Source organism: Anas acuta, chromosome 1 (assembly GCF_963932015.1).
Source record: "Anas acuta chromosome 1, bAnaAcu1.1, whole genome shotgun sequence".
Lineage (NCBI taxonomy): Eukaryota > Metazoa > Chordata > Aves > Anseriformes > Anatidae > Anas > Anas acuta.
The window spans coordinates 2,606,067-2,623,279 of record NC_088979.1 but is presented as its reverse complement, the minus strand read 5'-3'; the positions used below and the strand labels follow the sequence as shown (position 1 = coordinate 2,623,279).

Below are 17,213 nucleotides of genomic sequence, written 5' to 3'. Positions count from 1 at the left end.
GCAATTACAGGAGCGATTCAACAGTGACAAGGGAGATGATATTCTCTACTGATGACAGATCTACTTCCTTCTACCTTCTGATTTACCATAGAATTACAGAAAGTTGCTTCTTCACCTCGCATCCACAAAAAACACAAAGCCTAACCATTATCTGCAAGCAGCAGCAGCCTGAACATTAATTCTCAGCAAGCTGTAAAATCCCACCAGAAATTTACGAGTTTTCTCCAAATTTTTTAAAACCGAAGTCTGATCATAGGCAATATTCAACCCTGGATTCTGGTTTCGCAGCACGAGTGTTTATTGGAGATAGACCACAAGAAAATAAGGAAATCGGAGTACGTGTTTGAGTACATGCACAACACACTGCAGAACTAAACATCTCGATGAGCCAAAAGCTGCGTTTCCTCCAGGACTCTCTTGCTCGTATTAGTGAAGCCCTTCCTGACAGTAAACACAATACCTCTCCAGAGAGGCCTCAGACGTTAGCCTTTGTGGTTTGAGTCCCCTGTCCCAGTAAGGATATGGGAAACCAGTGTCAGGGACAGGCTGGGGGAAACAGCCTCTTACAGAAGTAAACTATTCCTGTAAAATTTGGTGGTTAGTGGGCTCGTTGTAAAAATAACATAGGTGGGCCCCCTTGCCCATAAAGGTGCCTCTCATACCAGGACCATTTTACAGAAAGAACATTAAAAAAAAGCAATTTAGAAGATAGAGCAGTTACTGGCCTCAGAAAAGCTTCCCCCTCTCCCCAGTGAAGCACTCAAATAACTAAAACCACGTTTACTGCTCAGCTCTTTGCTGTGCTGTAGCTCGATGAGATGAAACTATGCAGCATAACCTTTCCAGGTTCAGGTCAGAACTTCTTAAAACACCTCAGCATCACAGCCATGTTTATTGGATTACGAGACGTGGGCACACTTACTTCCTATGACTTCATTCAGCCTAAATGTTTGGATTAAAAAATCATTGCAAGAGGCACAGAACAAAAGGTTAGATGTGCAAAAGCCAGGAGAAAGACAAGTAACGCTCTGTACCTCTGTCTTACACGTACCATTTGCTTTATGCCTTGAGCTCCCTGACTGCACGAGAACATTTTAAGCTTGCTTTTGACCTACAGACACGAAAAGTATAATAGTTTTGTGAGTGCACAGGTAAGTACAGGGAACTAACCCACCTCGTTAGGCTGGAAATCAGAGCGACAAGAAGCTGAGAGGCTGCGTGGCCTCACCAGGGCTACTCCAGAAGCCAGGGGGTGGCTGAGCATCTGCACATGCCTGTGAACGCCTCTGCCACCAACGAGGTTTCCTCACTTGATGACAGTTCAGAGCCATGCAGCGGTTTCCAAATAAGTTTGGGGAAATTTGCATGTGGTCCTACTCACTCCTTCGACATGAAACGGAGGAAATGGAGTTTCTTGGCAGTTTTTCCCACAGCACTGATCCAGATTTGTTCCTTCTAAAACCTGTTACTTCAAAGCAAAAACACTTTTGCTTCTAGAAAGCATTATTTAAAGAGAAAGTGATTAAGCCTGTACCAGAGACCAAGCAGAGAATTTGGGGTTTCTCAGCTCCCTGCCCCATGTTTCATCACCTCAGCTCAGAGTGTCTTCCCAGGCATCCATCACTCTACTTTTAGCAGGCAAAAGAGACTGATTTCTGAGAAAAAATACTACATTTAGGATGAAGTGGAAAGACTTCTCATTCACGGAGTATAACATCAATAGCTTAACCTGTGTAAGACTGGTTTCCTTTCAGCACCTTCAGCAAACACCAAAAAACACTAAGCCACACCAATACTGGAAATAATTTCTTATATGATAGAGCATATTCTGAACTTAAAAGCTAAAGCCAGGGTCACTAAATCAAAAGCTATTAAGCAACTCTCTCCTTGAGAACAACTAACGCCTTATATTTAGCTAACTGGAACAGCTTTTATTATTACTATTTACACAATATTGAGAAATGTTTGTGTGAATTACACACCAGGTCAAGGAAAGGTGCTTATGTTCCCTTTAGTATGTCAGGTCTCTTGAAAAATAAATACTTTCAAGCTCTGTATTTCTAAGCGTTCTGGACTGATCAAAAACTCAACGAGCCAATACATATCAGACACTTTTATTCCTTTTGTCAGAAAATGACTTGCTTGAAATTTCAACCACGGTACATAACAAGCCTGAAAGGCATTTATGGGTGATTAAGCAGCTGTCATAGCCGCAGCTTTCAAAACAGGATTTGTGCCCTGATGTGCCAAATCCTATCCAGAAGTATGAGGCAGACCCTGCCCCACGGAGCACAGAACGACAGAAGAACAAAGGACGTGGGCGGATGGAGAAATGAAAACAACAGGAGCTCAGCGAAAAAGAAGTCACAACTTGTCACTTGCTTGTGACAGGTGAAAGTAATTCTTACGCATTAAGCAAGCCAGGTTTCAGGAAAGGACAAGCCAGTGGCTGTATGTGTCCTAGCACGTTTTCCTTCCACGGAGAGATGGCAGCACAGCAGAAAGTGAGAAGGCTCCTGAAGGAAGGGACGGGCACAGGAACAAGGTCTGAATTCCACAGGTGCTAATGCTTTATATCTGAAAGTCAAGCTTTGTCTCCAGAGCACACACCCTACTCGTTAGGAAATTATTATAAAACCACATCTTTTTCCTACACTAATACGTTGTGCCATGGCTTGATAACAGACTTCCCGCTCTCCTATCTCTTCCAATTTCATAAAGCAACGCTTACATGAACTACAAAGCAGTTTAAGTTGGCAATCGTATGTGTGCATGTCAGCTTAACTCTATCAGGAGCCCATTTGCCTTTTGATTACTAAATCTTGGTTCTATTTTAATCACTTACTCTTTTTTTTTTTTTGATCCTTGCTTAGGAGGAAGAGTTAACATGCAGAGACGACGACAGCTGCGCAGAACACGAGTGATCGAACACACGGAGCATGCCTGCCAGCATGTGTCCCCAAAATTATTTTGGAGAAGTGGCTCCAGGCACAGCAGGTGGTGCCAGCAATATCCTCCTACCCAGCCATGCTGCCCAGGCTCCTGCTGCAGGTGCTGCGGTCAGTACGAGCTGGGAGCCAAGGTCTGCTCCTCGGTGAGCCTTCACTGATCACTGCAGATTGCCTCCGGGCGAGGAGAGGCAGGCTTTCATCTGAATGAAAGGGTGACTGCTGCTACAGCTAATCCAGTCTCATTTCAACCTATTTTATCTTGGCATGGGAGATAGGAAAGGAAAAAAAGGAAGCCTTCCAACAAGCTTGCAAAAAAACATATGTAAATTCCCCAATTCTAAATGATCTGGCTAGGTATCAGCCCGCTGCTGCCCTCCGAGACTCTCAGGAATGAAACCTCTCCTAAAAGCTTTTGGCTCTGTGCAGCTGGAGAAGGTACTTTGTGGTTTTTCAGGTGCAGTCCCTTCCTCTTAACGTTAAAATGAATGCTTGGCACTTCGCGAGACGAGGACTCGGCTCTGGCTTCAACCTGTGCTCTTTCAACAACACTTTTCCCTGTGCAGTTAAATTGGCCACAGATTCAGACAGTGCATTCTTTCTGAACTGTACGTTTTATGATCCTAGTTTAGGGGCCTCATAAAAGATGTAGTGTGCAAGTCACAGTATCCTACGCTCTAGGGGTCATAACCACTGCATCTACACCGATACCCACAGAACTCTTTAAGACACTTCTGCTCGGTAGTGTTTACTGCCAAAACAAATTTCTACCCCTAACATTTCTGCCGTTCAACTTCCCATGGAAAAGTTTAATCGTTTCTATTATAAAGTTGATTTTCTCACATGGTAGATAGCCTAACGGAGCCAGGAGCTGGACATCTTGCCTCATTTCATGTTTAAGAGCTCATTTTCAGAGCAGTTTCTTACTTATTGCCCTAGCACATAAGCATTCGACTTTTTTTTTTTTTATTTCATGCAGCTAATAGAAAAGATACCAGTTTTACCACAAACATGAAGAATTTTGCTTTTCTTCCATGCTTCTGGGAAGGTTACTTACCTTGTGCATTAGTCAAGCTACAGGAACACCGAGCAGAAATCCCAGGAGAGCAGCGATAGCTGAGCAACATCTCTATAAAGCATGTAAATGTTGCCTGCCACCATGTGGACACAGCGACTCTGGACATGAAAAAAGAGGGCTAGACAAAGTTCGCTGCACTAGAGATCAACGCAAGGATGTGAAAATAAACAAGCTTCCTTGGGAGAACTGACAGGAGATTGTTCGAGTGATTTTTTCCTGTCAAATAGCAAAGTTCATCTGTTGCTAATGACTGTCAGATGAAAGCAGAACTATTCGCTGGCCAGGGTTGAACAAACCACGCCAATGTGGACAGGAATATCAGCCTAACATCACTCAGGCGCTGTCAGACAACACAAATCAAGGCTGGATCAGAAGAGAAGCCTCGCCTTGTGAGACGATCCTGAACACGTATCCAACGTGATCAGAAAAAACACTCACGCAGTACAAACTGAGATGACTCCATAAAAGCTGGGAGCGATGGCTGGGGAGGTTTGTTCTGACTGCCACCGACTGCTGAGCCTCCAACAAGCCCCAGTGATGAACCAGGGGAAGACATGACACATTCACTCCTCCACTTAGCCCTAGGGAAAATAAAGTTGTAAAAGAGTCCAAAAATGGTTTGTTTTGTGAGCCTCCTTTCAACAGCCAGTAGCTGAGGCAAGGACAGAATGCTGTCGTTTCAAGGTCTAGTCCACTAGAGCCAGATGGACTGAGGAATCCAGCACGAGATGGATGTGGGGCTGTTAGAGAGGGTCCAGAGGAGGCCACGGAGATTATCAGAGGGCTGGAGCTCCTCTGCTATGAAGACAGGCTGAGAGAGCTGGGGATGTTCAGCCTGGAGAAGACTCCAGGGAGACTTCACTGCAGCTTTTGAATACTTAAAGTGAGCTTATAGAAAGATGGAGAGCAACTTTTTGCTCAGGCAGATAGAGACAGAACAAGGGGGGATGGTCTTAAATTAAAAGAAGGGAGATTTAGGTTAGAGGTTAGGAGGAAATTCTTCACTCAAAGGGCAATAATGTGCTGGAAGATGTTGCCCAGAGAAGCTGTGGGTGCCCCATCCCTGGAGGTGCTCAAGGCCAGGTTGCATGGGGCCTTGGCCAACCTGATCTAGTGGTGGCATCCCTGCCCATGGCAAGGGGGGTTGAAGCTGGATGATCTTTTACGTCCCTTTGAACCCAAACCATTCTGTGATTCTATAGGGAAGTTGGGCTGAGACTCCAAACAAGGAATTTATAAGATGACCAACTTCTATCCCTTTTAGAGATTCACTGGAACACCAAATCATTTGGTATGCAGAGCTGCAAATGAATTCATTGTCCTCTTGACATGAAATAGCTGACCGGGACCAGAAGAATCTGACTATATAGCTATAAATTATTTCCTCTCTAAGCAATCTTGCAACTGGATGAGGAATAGTGTGACTGGCACATATCATGCAAGAGGCAACCCTGTGAACACCCAAAGGAATTGGTAGTTTCATGAACTAGATGGCAGATTCATGCTCTCTTCAACGGCTATATGTTGTGTATATATGGGTTAGAAATAAATACAGGAAAGAAGCAATGTAATGCCAACTCGTACACAACTCAGGGCCAGGCTTTCTCCAACAGGGACATTATGCATGCTCATTAAGGACTCACCTCAAGAGGATTATCACTGAAATCACGGTTAGTAAAGTCATCTCTCTTCATCTGCAATGAAGAACCTACACCAAAGGCAGGCCTGAGCTGTTTAAAACTCTGGGGATGCAGAAAGAAGATAGCAAAAAAATAAAACCAGCAAGCAAATTTAGGGAGCCTAGAGCAAAAGGCCTGGAGCACCAAGACCAGCGCTGCTCAAGGACTTGTGACAGCTCAACTTAGCCTGGCCCATGTCCGTGATCAAGATGAGCTGTGAGACACACGCCACGTTTGGAGAAGTGAGAACGCTTTCCTGGAGTTATCACCTTACCCATGCTGTGTGTTGTGCTCAATTTGAGCAGAAATACTCAACTCTTCGGTGCTTCTTGATATTTATCCACTCGGAAGGGAGATTTTCATGGTGTGAACACCAATGCAAGAGTTCGTTCCATTCTCCTGTTAAATTTTCACCTTCCTCTGATACTCCAGACACATCCCTAACTGAGCAGCTAACAAGCCTGTGGGGCCAGCTACCTACCCAATATCTCCCAGTACCTAATGCTTATGAGAGCCATCCAATTCACTGCCAGTTTTTTTTTTGTAGATATTATTGCACAAGTCATTAATTTCCCTTTAAAAATATCACACTTGTACGTTCGTTGCAGTCAAAGAGCTGAAAGCACGGCTGGAAATTTATGCTCTTACCTAATATTATCCTACATAACAAGCTACTCTGAACATCATGAGGGCTTCAATATTACAAATAGAAAATATGGGGATTGAAACAATTTGTGCTCACGTACAGATGGAAGTTATTATGAACTCTCGGAATTAACACACATTGTTTTGACTTCGGAATGTAACAGCAAAGCAAGTTTCTCCAAATAACTGCTCTATCGAGCTAGCACTGAGCTGCTTCTAATTCCAGCTGAATTCTCCCGAGTGCAAGATGTGGTTTTCATTGTTATTATCCTGCTGTTTTACAAAACAGTACCACTTTATCTCTAGAAGAGTTTTGATTTCAGTAATTTTAGTTAACGTCAACCCAGTCGCACTTCTTCCCCACTCACATTTCTCCTTGCCCCAAGAACTCCAGGTGAAAGAAGGGGAAGAAAAAAAACCACACAAGAAAACTTCTGTGAAACTGGGGAAGCTTACACAAATCCTTTCAAGAAGCTATTTAAGTTGATTCAAGTTGTTCTGGGCTCTTTGCTTCTCACCCTTGGTGATCAAGACTTTGATGAAGCATTCAAGAAAGGCGATGGAGACCTGAGCTCTTCCCTTAGCACTCTGCTAGAGCTGGTGCTGTTGCTCCCATCTTCTTCTGATCCTCACCCAGCAGCCAGAGGGAGGTAAGCATCTGATCCAGACTAAATCACGACAGAGCAACTCTGCTTGCAGGACTGGTTCCCTGAATTGAAGCCAACACTTTGGGGCCTTAAAAAGATCCCCTCACAGGCTGTGATGGTCTAGAGACCAGCTCTCACTGTCCATCCAAACAATCTTGTTACACGTACTTTTTCCACGCTCACTTGCACTAAGCCTATCTGGAAGCTCTTCTCAAAGCAGCCTAAAGATACACTACAACTCTTACATTCCAGCCTCCAAAGGAACACAAAGGATTCGAACAATCTCAGGTTCCAGATCAAGTCAGCCCCTGAGCACAGAACTTCTGTGATATATTTCCACGGTATCCATCTGCTACGCCAGATTTTTCACGCTGCTTTCACAACGTCCTCTTGGCAGAAGTATAAAAACTGCAATGTTTGACCAAGAATATCAAAGCAAAGGTGACTACAACAATTTATGTGGACTTCAGTAACACTTTCCTGATTAAATAAGTAGTAGGATCCCCCCCACAACAAATTCTGATTACTTTTATTATGTTTTTATATTCAACGGCATACGTTCTCAACCCATAACATGTGAACCACTGGTGTTGTACAAACCACTTCAAATAGCTTGGCCACTATAGCTTGTACCAGCACCAGTGACCCCATGCAAGCTTGGAAACTTTTAAAATACAAATACGTACTTAAATAAAAGTCTTCATTTACTTTTATGAGTTTAAAAACATGCCAGTGCTTTTGGAAATCTACTGCAAGGACTTGGAAGGCAACAGGCATGAGTGACCACGAGTTCAACAGTTCATTCACAGTCCTTTGGAAATCAGAAAAGAACAAAACCAGAATGACCAATCTCTGTCGGTCAGTGGTAACATCTCTGAGGAGGCGAGTCAAAAAGAAAAAAAGACAGAAGAAGAAGTGGCATGGTGACAGTTCCAATTTTAAAAAAAAAAATGAGACTACAGGTACAAGTGCCAACAAACCCAGACTACAGGAAATAGAAGGACTACCAGCTTGGGCTCAATGAATAGTTTGTAATTTCGATTAAGAAATAAAACAATACTTGCATGATACAACTGAACTCACAGAGTCACGAAGGGAAAAGCCAGAAGAGGCCGAAAAGCAAAGCAAGCAGCATCACAACTCACAAGCCACTGAACAAACTGATGTATTTACACAAGTATAGATTAAGGACAGCACTGATTTGATACTAATGGAGAGAGAAAGCTATCAAATCGTTTGGAGGAAAGGGAGTATTAATCCCTTCTTTTCCTCTAGTCTTCCCCATGGAAGTCAAGTGCGAACAGCTGGCTGCCATTATTAATGCCAGCAACAAAGAGTCACAGTTTAAGGTATATTAACAGCTTGGTTAAGTAAATTTCCAAGATTAGCACGACTTGATTAACTTCATCTTAAGACATTTTAGCCTTTAAGTAATTTCAGAGCCATTGGAGGTTATCTTCCAAAATACACTAAGCACGGGCAAAATACCAGAAGTCTGGAAAATGGTAAATGCAATCCAAGCTTCAAAAACAAACCAAATGATATAGCCCCAAAGTATTTCTCTAATTCAGCGGTAGAACAGGAAAGAAGTGATGGAAAAGAACTGGGAAGGAAAAAAACAGAAATTAAGTATAAAAAACACAGTGGATTTTTCACGAATAAAACTGTCAAACCAATCAGAGCAGCTGACCCTGCCCCAGGGTTGGGCAACAGCCTGAACAGCTTCTACAGGTTCCCCTGAGACCAGCTTTTTGGCCATTTTCTGAATTCCATACCAAATGTGTGGGCAGCAGGTATTAGTGCTTCTTGAATAGAAGTCTATAAACTTGTAAAATTAAAAAAAAAAAAGTCTCATTCATTTGCCAAGGCAAAGGATGATTTTTAAAATACATACGAACAAGAAAATGAGGATGATTAGAGGACTTTTAAAAATTTAAGAGTCATACATTGGCAAGGCTTTTCTTATCAAATAAGTAATGAGGTAGAAGGGTAGTTAATAATAAAGCAAGATTAAACAACACAGTAATGAGATGAACTGAGTGTGATGAAAGTAACAGAAAACATTCATCATTTTCCAAACAGGGCATGTATGCTCACAGTATTTACTACCGGAAAAGGAAAAAAAGTCATTGTTAACTCGCAAGCCCTTCTCTAAGCAGGGCAGGAGAAAGTCTCAGCACAAAGCAGTAAGGCAAGTGAAGCTTGTGATTTGGAGAACACCTCCAAGTAGTTCACAGTCGTTCTCCGTAGAAAACAGCATCACCAGCCAGCAGATGCACATTGCTGCCACGCTGACACTAAGCAGATGGAAGATTTAATTAAAAATAAAATCTTAGTGTACCAACCTGTGCTATATTTTTGTTGAGAAGATATACTCCATATTCAAATTGAAGCTTCTCCCCTCCTTTTGGATATAAAGGAAATCTGATGGGGAAAAAAAAAAAAAGCATTAAAGGTGAAGTTATTGAGATGCTTAAATGAACCTGAAAAAGGTAGAGACTCTACGACTGGAAAGGTAAAGATTTAAAGTACTTCCCCTGCCCACGAACTGCCTCCAGAGGAAGTTACCAGGAGCCCTCTGCAACTCCAGTCAGCCTTTTAAAAACTAACGTCAAAATTCAGCTAACGAATTGCATTTTCTGAAGTATTTCAGGTTTTTAGAAGATGCTTTATGACCCTGCCAGTGCTGCAGCATTCCCCTCAGTAAGTGAAGCATGTTTTGAGAAGCACGCAGCATAATATCAGATTCCACCTTGCTCCTTTGTATTCAGCCTTTTGCATTTGGTTAGCTCACTTCCTAATAAAATCATTTTAAAAAAAGTGTTCTCTTTTGATTAAGTTATTTTGTGATTGAAAGAGTACAAGTCTCTTTACAGGCTCACTTCCAGGCCCATTTACCAACACACAAAAGGAACACTTAAACGGTACAAACCATTCTACTTCGTGTGCTCTCCATCCCACTTAAACCTCACATAAAACCTTTCATCTCCCTTGGACGTTTCCCCCAACCTGCTCTCGTCCCTCCATTCCTTTGTGAAAGCCTCTCCATTCAACAAGCTTCACACACACAGCCTCATAGCTCACCCAACCCATGCAAATAGATTCCTAATGTTTAATTCTGTTCTATTATAATAAACCATGGCTCTTAGTATCGAAGTGTAGCTAACAGTTTAGGGGAAGAATGACTTATTGTGGTCTCAACTGCTGCAGAAAACCGGAGACCCACCCCTGTGGACCCTAAAGCATCTTTGACATTCTCTGCTGAATTATGTGCATGGATTATTTGCTCAAGTGGAGCAGTTCAAACTTTTAATACTTGTAAACTACCTTTCTGAGGACTGTCTTGTGACTCTTCCTTACCACCAGAGGTTGAGGTCAGCCGTGGTCAAGGTGGTAATTTCAGTAGGATCTGTAACTTAACATTTATGGGAGCTACACCATGAAACCAACTTTTGTCTTTCTAAAGAACCCCACGTTCTGCAGCCCCTAATCAAGATGCCGAGGATATTATCTGCACTAAGCCCACATTACAACAGAAAGCAAAGTCCCTCTCCAATTTAAGATAACAAATACAGGAGATCGATATCTACTAGAAACAACACGCACTCCAGAGGGGTGATTACACAAAGTGTATTTTAACATCAATCAAATCGAAAATCTTTACTGCAGCCCCACAGTAGAGTACATTTGCAGCATTTAAGGAGAATTATATAGCACCATTAAAGCTAAAGGTTAGCAGGTCGCGATCGCAGCAGATCAAGTATTAAGATGTCAGCTTCAAGTTTTATGCTACCTTCAAACTCGCTAGGTCACTTGAAGTTGAGGAATATAAAAATCACCTTGAACAGCACCCATCCAGCTCACCTTGCTTAATAGATCTATAAATCCAGCTGGTTCCCCATGCAAGAAAACAAACCCTTTTGAAATGACCACATGCTACAACAATTCCACTGCGCGTTACCCTAAGTGTAAAATACAAATCAAGAGGAATCAGTTTCAATCTCTGCAATTACACGTAGCCAAATGAAGGAAGATTTAGATTTAAGGGATACCTTTACAATTAACGGCATAAAACCCTCCCAAGCTCGACAATAAAAGCGCCATTAGGAACACAAGCCCTGTTTTGGTATAAGATAGCATTTCATTAAGTCACTAGTAATGGGAACCATGTATTTTATTATTAGACACAGAGCCCTTCGATATATCCAGTAAAGAGGATAAAACTTCTCCACGGTGCTCACTACCATCTCCGACAGCTGAAATGGTGAAGATTGAGCTTTTTGAGCTTTTTTTGAGCTTCTTCTGTTTATCAGGTTGGTCTTGGTGTGTTTTTTTCTTTTCCTTTTTGTTAATATTCACATTTCTAACTGCCATTAATTAATCTTGAAAGAATCTAAGCTACACACATCCTCGTGTCAGCTTTCATAACACAGTAAGCTACATGAAAGCCTCGAAAAATGTCAGTGGATGTCTTTGCATATGCACGCTTATGACATACAGAAAAATATTACCAACTTTGATGTTCCTTTCTTTGTGTGTTATCTTGCTTGCCCATTAGGGCTGGTCACAAGCAATAAACTTAAGGGAGAGGAGCCACGACATTTTACATCGTGCTTCACTGAGCGTAATTGAATACAACTTTAACTCTTGGCTCCCTACGTGAAATTGTTGCTTCTTAGAAAAGCATGACTGTAAGCTCAATCTCTTCCTCTGGCATGCTGTGTAAGGTTTTAGTTATGCTTGCTCAAAAGTTACACTCGAAAATGGCTCTTTTAGTAGCTTTATAATCACAAAGCACTCAATAAAATGCAGAATGGCATCTGCCTGCCCATACCCCTCCAGTATCTACCTTCCTGGGTTCCATTCCTACATTTGAGTGGGGTGGGAGGGAAATCATCAAGCTCCTTTAAAACAGAACATACCTAAGATGAGAATAAGTGTGATGTATTTACTGGAAAGAACAAAAACCAAGCCACAAATATCTCTTGTGTAATCACCAGAACAGACTGTCTGAGAGCAGTTACCAAGCAGTAGGGTAAGTTGCCAGTTTAAAGGGGTTTCTAAAGTTGACGGAGATCATCCCCTGGCACAGAAGATGCGTTTTTCTTCCTTCTGTCCTAAGGCCCTTCTCAATCATCTTCTGAAAGGTGATGGAAGAGGTTCAGAAGAGAGCAGATGTCACTTCCATCTTCAAGAAGAAGAACCCAAGAAGCTCACCCTGAGCCCTGGGAAGGTTATGGAGTCACTAACCCTAAGCCACTTCCAATCACACTATGAACAAGAAATCTGGGAGCAGTCACCATAAATTTACAAAGGGTAAATAATCAACCTGACTCAGCAGGTTAAAAGAGAGCAGTGGGTGTTGCTTTTCATCTACTTCAATGATGTTTTTGATGTGGCCTCATCCCAGGCAAAGAGATGAAGTATAGGCTAGATAAGGAGGCAGTGAGACAGACTGGCAGCTGATCCTGCAGGTCAATCCTGTTAAATATCTTCATTAACAACCCAGGTGATGGGACAAGGAAGCACTCTCAGCACCTCTGCAGCTGACAGAGAATTGGGAAGAGTGACTGACAGATGGAGAAATGGGCAGATGGCAATCCCATAGATCTCAGGAAGGGGAGATGCCAAGTTTCCCATCTGGAGCCACGTCTTGAGTATGGGGTCCAGTCCTGGGCTCCCAACACCAGACAGATGTGGGTATACTGGAGAGAGTCCAACAAAGATGAATGTGGTGTCTTTGGCCTTGCTTGAATGCTTCGTGCAAGTCTTGATCACTCTGGGGGAGAAACAAAGAGCCCAGAAAAACTTTTATCAACTCAATTAGCTTCTCGGAAGGATCTGTGTGAGCTTCCCCAGACGAACCTAAAATAAAACCTTTACTTTGAGGATGATGAAACTGAAACAATGCAAGAGGCTGCCAGGACAGGCTCCATAGTCTCTATCCTTGGGCCTATTCTAAACCAACTGCACGTGTCCCAAGGACCCTGCTCTGAGCAGAAAGGCTGGGACCAGATCTCCAGAGGTCTCTTCCAACATCAGCTACTCTGTGATCCTCTCATTCTTTCCTGGCAAAGCCACCATGCAAGCACAGGCAGAAGTTACGAACAAAACAGCTTCTGCTCTTCACAGTTCGCTCTTCACTCTTGCGAATTCTTGTAAAAATAGGTTAATATCTATCTTACAAATATTACCTTCCACTAGTGCATAGACTTCATAAAACACAGCCCTGATACAACCTGAGTTTGCAGTAGACATTCTGTATCTGTATCTAAAGAGCACATTACTGCCATATGTCAGCTGAGCAATAATTTAACAGTAGCTCATAAAGATGATCGTAGTTCAAGAACATAAACTTGATGAAAGAAATAAAAGCACAACATTTAGTAACTTATAACAAGTTAGCCCAATTTGGGACCAATTTGGAGATGTCTCTGTATCTGTTTCCAGTGCACTCAGGGCTATTCTTGCTCTACTTCTGACACCTGACACGCCAGCAGTAAGACCCTGTGCTGGGGAAAAGCACAAGGATTAGTAGAGATGAAAGGAAGAAGCTGGCAGGAACGCAGACAGGCAGCTTTGGGACTGAAAATCTTTAGCACAATTGTCAACTTAAAAAAAAGTCTCACTCTGAATTCAGAAGGTGGAGAACACAAAGTAAGCGTGATCTGAACTGCACACGACTGAATTTAGCCAGAAGATCAATACATGCTTTTAAGATCTAAGATAAAACGAAGAGGATTCTCACTCTTAAAAGCTTACATTTATTCTAGAAGTTTCACATTTTGCTTATTTAATGCTAAAGGAGTGACAAATGTAATGTTTTCATTAATTCCTTTGAGTCATGTGCTCTGTTTTATAGGACTCACTGGGATACAAGTCAGATGACCAGCGTTACCCAGCTGCACCACGCTGCAGGAACGGAGGCAAGTCCATAATAAATTGCAAAACACACATGCATTACATTTTTAGACACATAGCTCACCTCCCCTTTCATGGCACGTTGTGTTGGACAAAAGTTTTATTGTGGTATCACAAGTACAAGAATGACAGAACAGTTTCTTCCAGGGTGAACTAGAACGTTATGCTTGCAGCCACAAAGCACACTCGAGGCTTATCCTAACACTGATGTGTTCAAGAGCCAAAGTTTTCCCAGATTCTCAAGAAGAGCTTTAGGATCTCATTTATCCCAGGAGCCAGCAAAAGAAATAAATCACAGAGGCAGTTACAAGGTATTTTTAGTTCTGACTAATTTGTTTTAGCAGAGCTCGGGACAGATGGCAACTGACCTGCTTCCACCTTACCTTTCCAACCCACTTGGGGGATCCCCAAAGGTAATTAGGAGCTCGTCTCCAGCTGGAATCGTAGTGCCAATGAGTCAGTATCAACTGCTTTATTTCGACCCATCCCCTATAAATTGCTGTCATGCTCCCTAAGCGGACATGAGCGGCTGGGTAAAGAACGCTTCCACCTAAATCTGGTCCTAGAAAGACTGGTGCAGAAGTCAGAATGGAGCTGGCTTCGCACAGCTCTTCAAAGAGCTCTCCTTCTCCTCTCCATCAAAGGCACCGAACATTCAAATTGGTTGTTATTCTTAGCACTGAAGTCTTCTGTGTAATATTGGATTTTGCCAGCTGCTGAGCAATTCTACCGACAGGAATTGATGAGTTTTTGAAGTACAGAGCAACTTAGTTTCAGTCAACTTACACATAGAGAGGCTTTGCTGATGGGCAATGGGTAAGCAAACCCAAAGAGGAGGTCAAGACTTAGAGTTCTGCTGATCTACACAACCAAAGACATCTACTTGTAAGAATCTGAAGTGAGTCTGAAAAATCAAAGCCTGTGCTCAAGGATCAGAACAGATTAGAGCAAGCCTACAAGGAAGACACTAATTTCCTTGTAAACTGCCCACGCGAACAGGGCTGGGAAAGGAAGAAATCACAGCTACAGGAGTGGTTAAGTGAAGTGTCAACATTGGTATTATTTTACACCGTAGACTCCACGTGGAAGTTTCTAGAGTACTAAGCCTCATTAAAGCCTCCCAAAAGGGCTGTGAAAAGGAAAAAGCGAGGCCAGGGTTACGTGCTTTGTTCACAGCAACTCTGATGGGGAAAAGTAACCACAAGGCAGCCTTTTAAATAAAAATGGGCTGAAAGTCTCCTCTTTCTCCAAGTCAAAACTACAAAACCAGCGCCCCACCATCAAGGGCAGATGTAATTTTTAATTCTTCAAAGATCCTGCAACACCTCATAAGTTGTAAAAGAAGTAGATATTGAATATTTGCATAAAGAAATGCCATTATAAGGGGTATTAAGCTTTGAAGTACCCAACTCCAGCTACACCAATTAACAGGACTCTTCAGAAGCCACTCATTTGGAGTCTGTCTTCGTGCTAATGAGACTTTGTCTAATGTGGTAGTCAAGAAGTATACATCTTAAACATTCAGCTATACTTCCTATAAACCTAAGTGAGAAGTACAGCCTTACTACAGTAAATCACATTTTTAAAGGTTACAGAGAATGTAGACAGGGCTCTAAATTGTCACCTCTCATTTAAAAGTCTTCAAAAAGAAATTCAATATCTGCATTTCCAGTCAGTGTGGAAAACTAAGGGTGGCTGGTTGCCATCATTTCCACTCCAGCTGAATCATTAAGATGGAAACAGCTAAACAGAAATATCCGTGTAAAACCAAGGCAGATTTCATTTTTTGGTTCAAATTGTAGTCTTTGTGTCTAAAACCACTTGTGTTCTTGGTCAGGATGGGCAGACAGGAATTTCAATGAACACCTTTGCCAGCTGCACCTGTCCAGGGGGCTGAAGCTATCTCTACACCATTCCTGCAGTAATTCAGTCCAAAAGGTGCAAAGTGCCCCACAAGACCATCAGTCTTCACTCCGTACTGCTGAAACTACTTGTTCATCACAGAGAAAAACACATCATCTTTTAACCATAAAGCACAAAGTACAGAACAATCCTCACCTAATGTCTCCGAGGTATGTTCAACCCAGCCTGTACCTCGCTAACGCTTCTTTCTAAATAAACTTCACCCCTCCTTGGGGTAGGAAGATTGTCTAAATTGCCTTTCAGCATTCAGTTCAGCTTTATTTCTGTGAATCAAGGCATAATAGGGACAACCAGGATTTTGTGTTGCTAAAAGAAAAGCTTCTTGCAAGGATCTTCCCTTTTCTATTTACAATTCAAAATGAGATGCCTACAGTTTGTATTTTTCTTCCTCTTTTAAATTTATTTTTAATATGATTTTTTTTTCCAACCTCATGCCATCTCTTACTCACCTTTGGATGTATGGACTAAAAGCATCACTTCTGTTAAAAGGAACTTTGCTACTACTGTATCTCCAGCCAACTGCTCACGAACATGGATGTATTTAAAAATAAAAATTAAGAACTATAAAAAGGTGAAGATTGCTTATGTCACACATTGAATAAACCTATAGTTTTTCCAGAATCAAAGCTAAAGTTCTGGTTAGCCAAATTTGTGTATTTTAGGCATTAGGATTTTTTTTTTTTTTTTAAAACAACTCATAAGTAAACTGTCCTGGTTATTCTATTCTACCCACTAAGAATTGCCTTTTTCAGTTGTTCTCAGACAAATACTTATCAACCATCAAGATCACATTTAATTTTATATCCTCATATGTGTTACTGAGCTAATCTTTAGCTGTTCTACACTGCAGCCTCAGTTTTCGATGAACTTGCAGTAAATCACCACAGGACTCTTGCTTCAGTCAGATGTTAACTGTTAGGAAAGCTGAAAGAATCCTTATTCCATATATTTATTTCAGACCTCAAGTATCTCTTATGAATTCAAGCCCAAATAACATTTTCAGTTGTGTTCTGTGATTTATGAACTCCTCTGTACCAAAAAAAAAAAAAAGTCACATATGTACCAATATATTGGTGGCCAATTTTTATTGTCCAGAACCGCCTGTCTTTAATACAAACTATTTTTAAAGTTTAAGAACTTGCTTCATTTTTAACTGCTTTCACCTGCTTCTACTTTGGTATTACTCCATGTGTTTTAGATCTTTTATTCTCTTCTGCTCGGTCATTCTGCCATATCCCAAATTATATTAGAAGTCTCAAAATTTAATCTCTACTTCAGAAAGCTCTTTGGGGAAGAAATCAGTAAAATAAAGATTTTACACATGCCATCTAACTGGTTGCCACAGGCTGAAGCGTGGCACAATTTACATATC

At 41.8% G+C, this 17,213-nt stretch overlaps 1 protein-coding gene across 5 annotated transcripts in view; it reads right to left on the bottom strand.

The window, feature by feature from the left end:
• UVRAG (UV radiation resistance associated) overlaps nucleotides 1-17,213 on the bottom strand; it is a 92,753-nt gene that overhangs the window by 19,671 nt on the left and 55,869 nt on the right. For all 5 annotated transcript variants that reach the window (XM_068692730.1, XM_068692402.1, XM_068692641.1 and 2 more), the window contains one exon: nucleotides 9,343-9,421. In XM_068692730.1, the coding sequence (XP_068548831.1) occupies nucleotides 9,343-9,421 (79 nt within the window). The remainder of the gene's footprint in view (nucleotides 1-9,342; nucleotides 9,422-17,213) is intronic.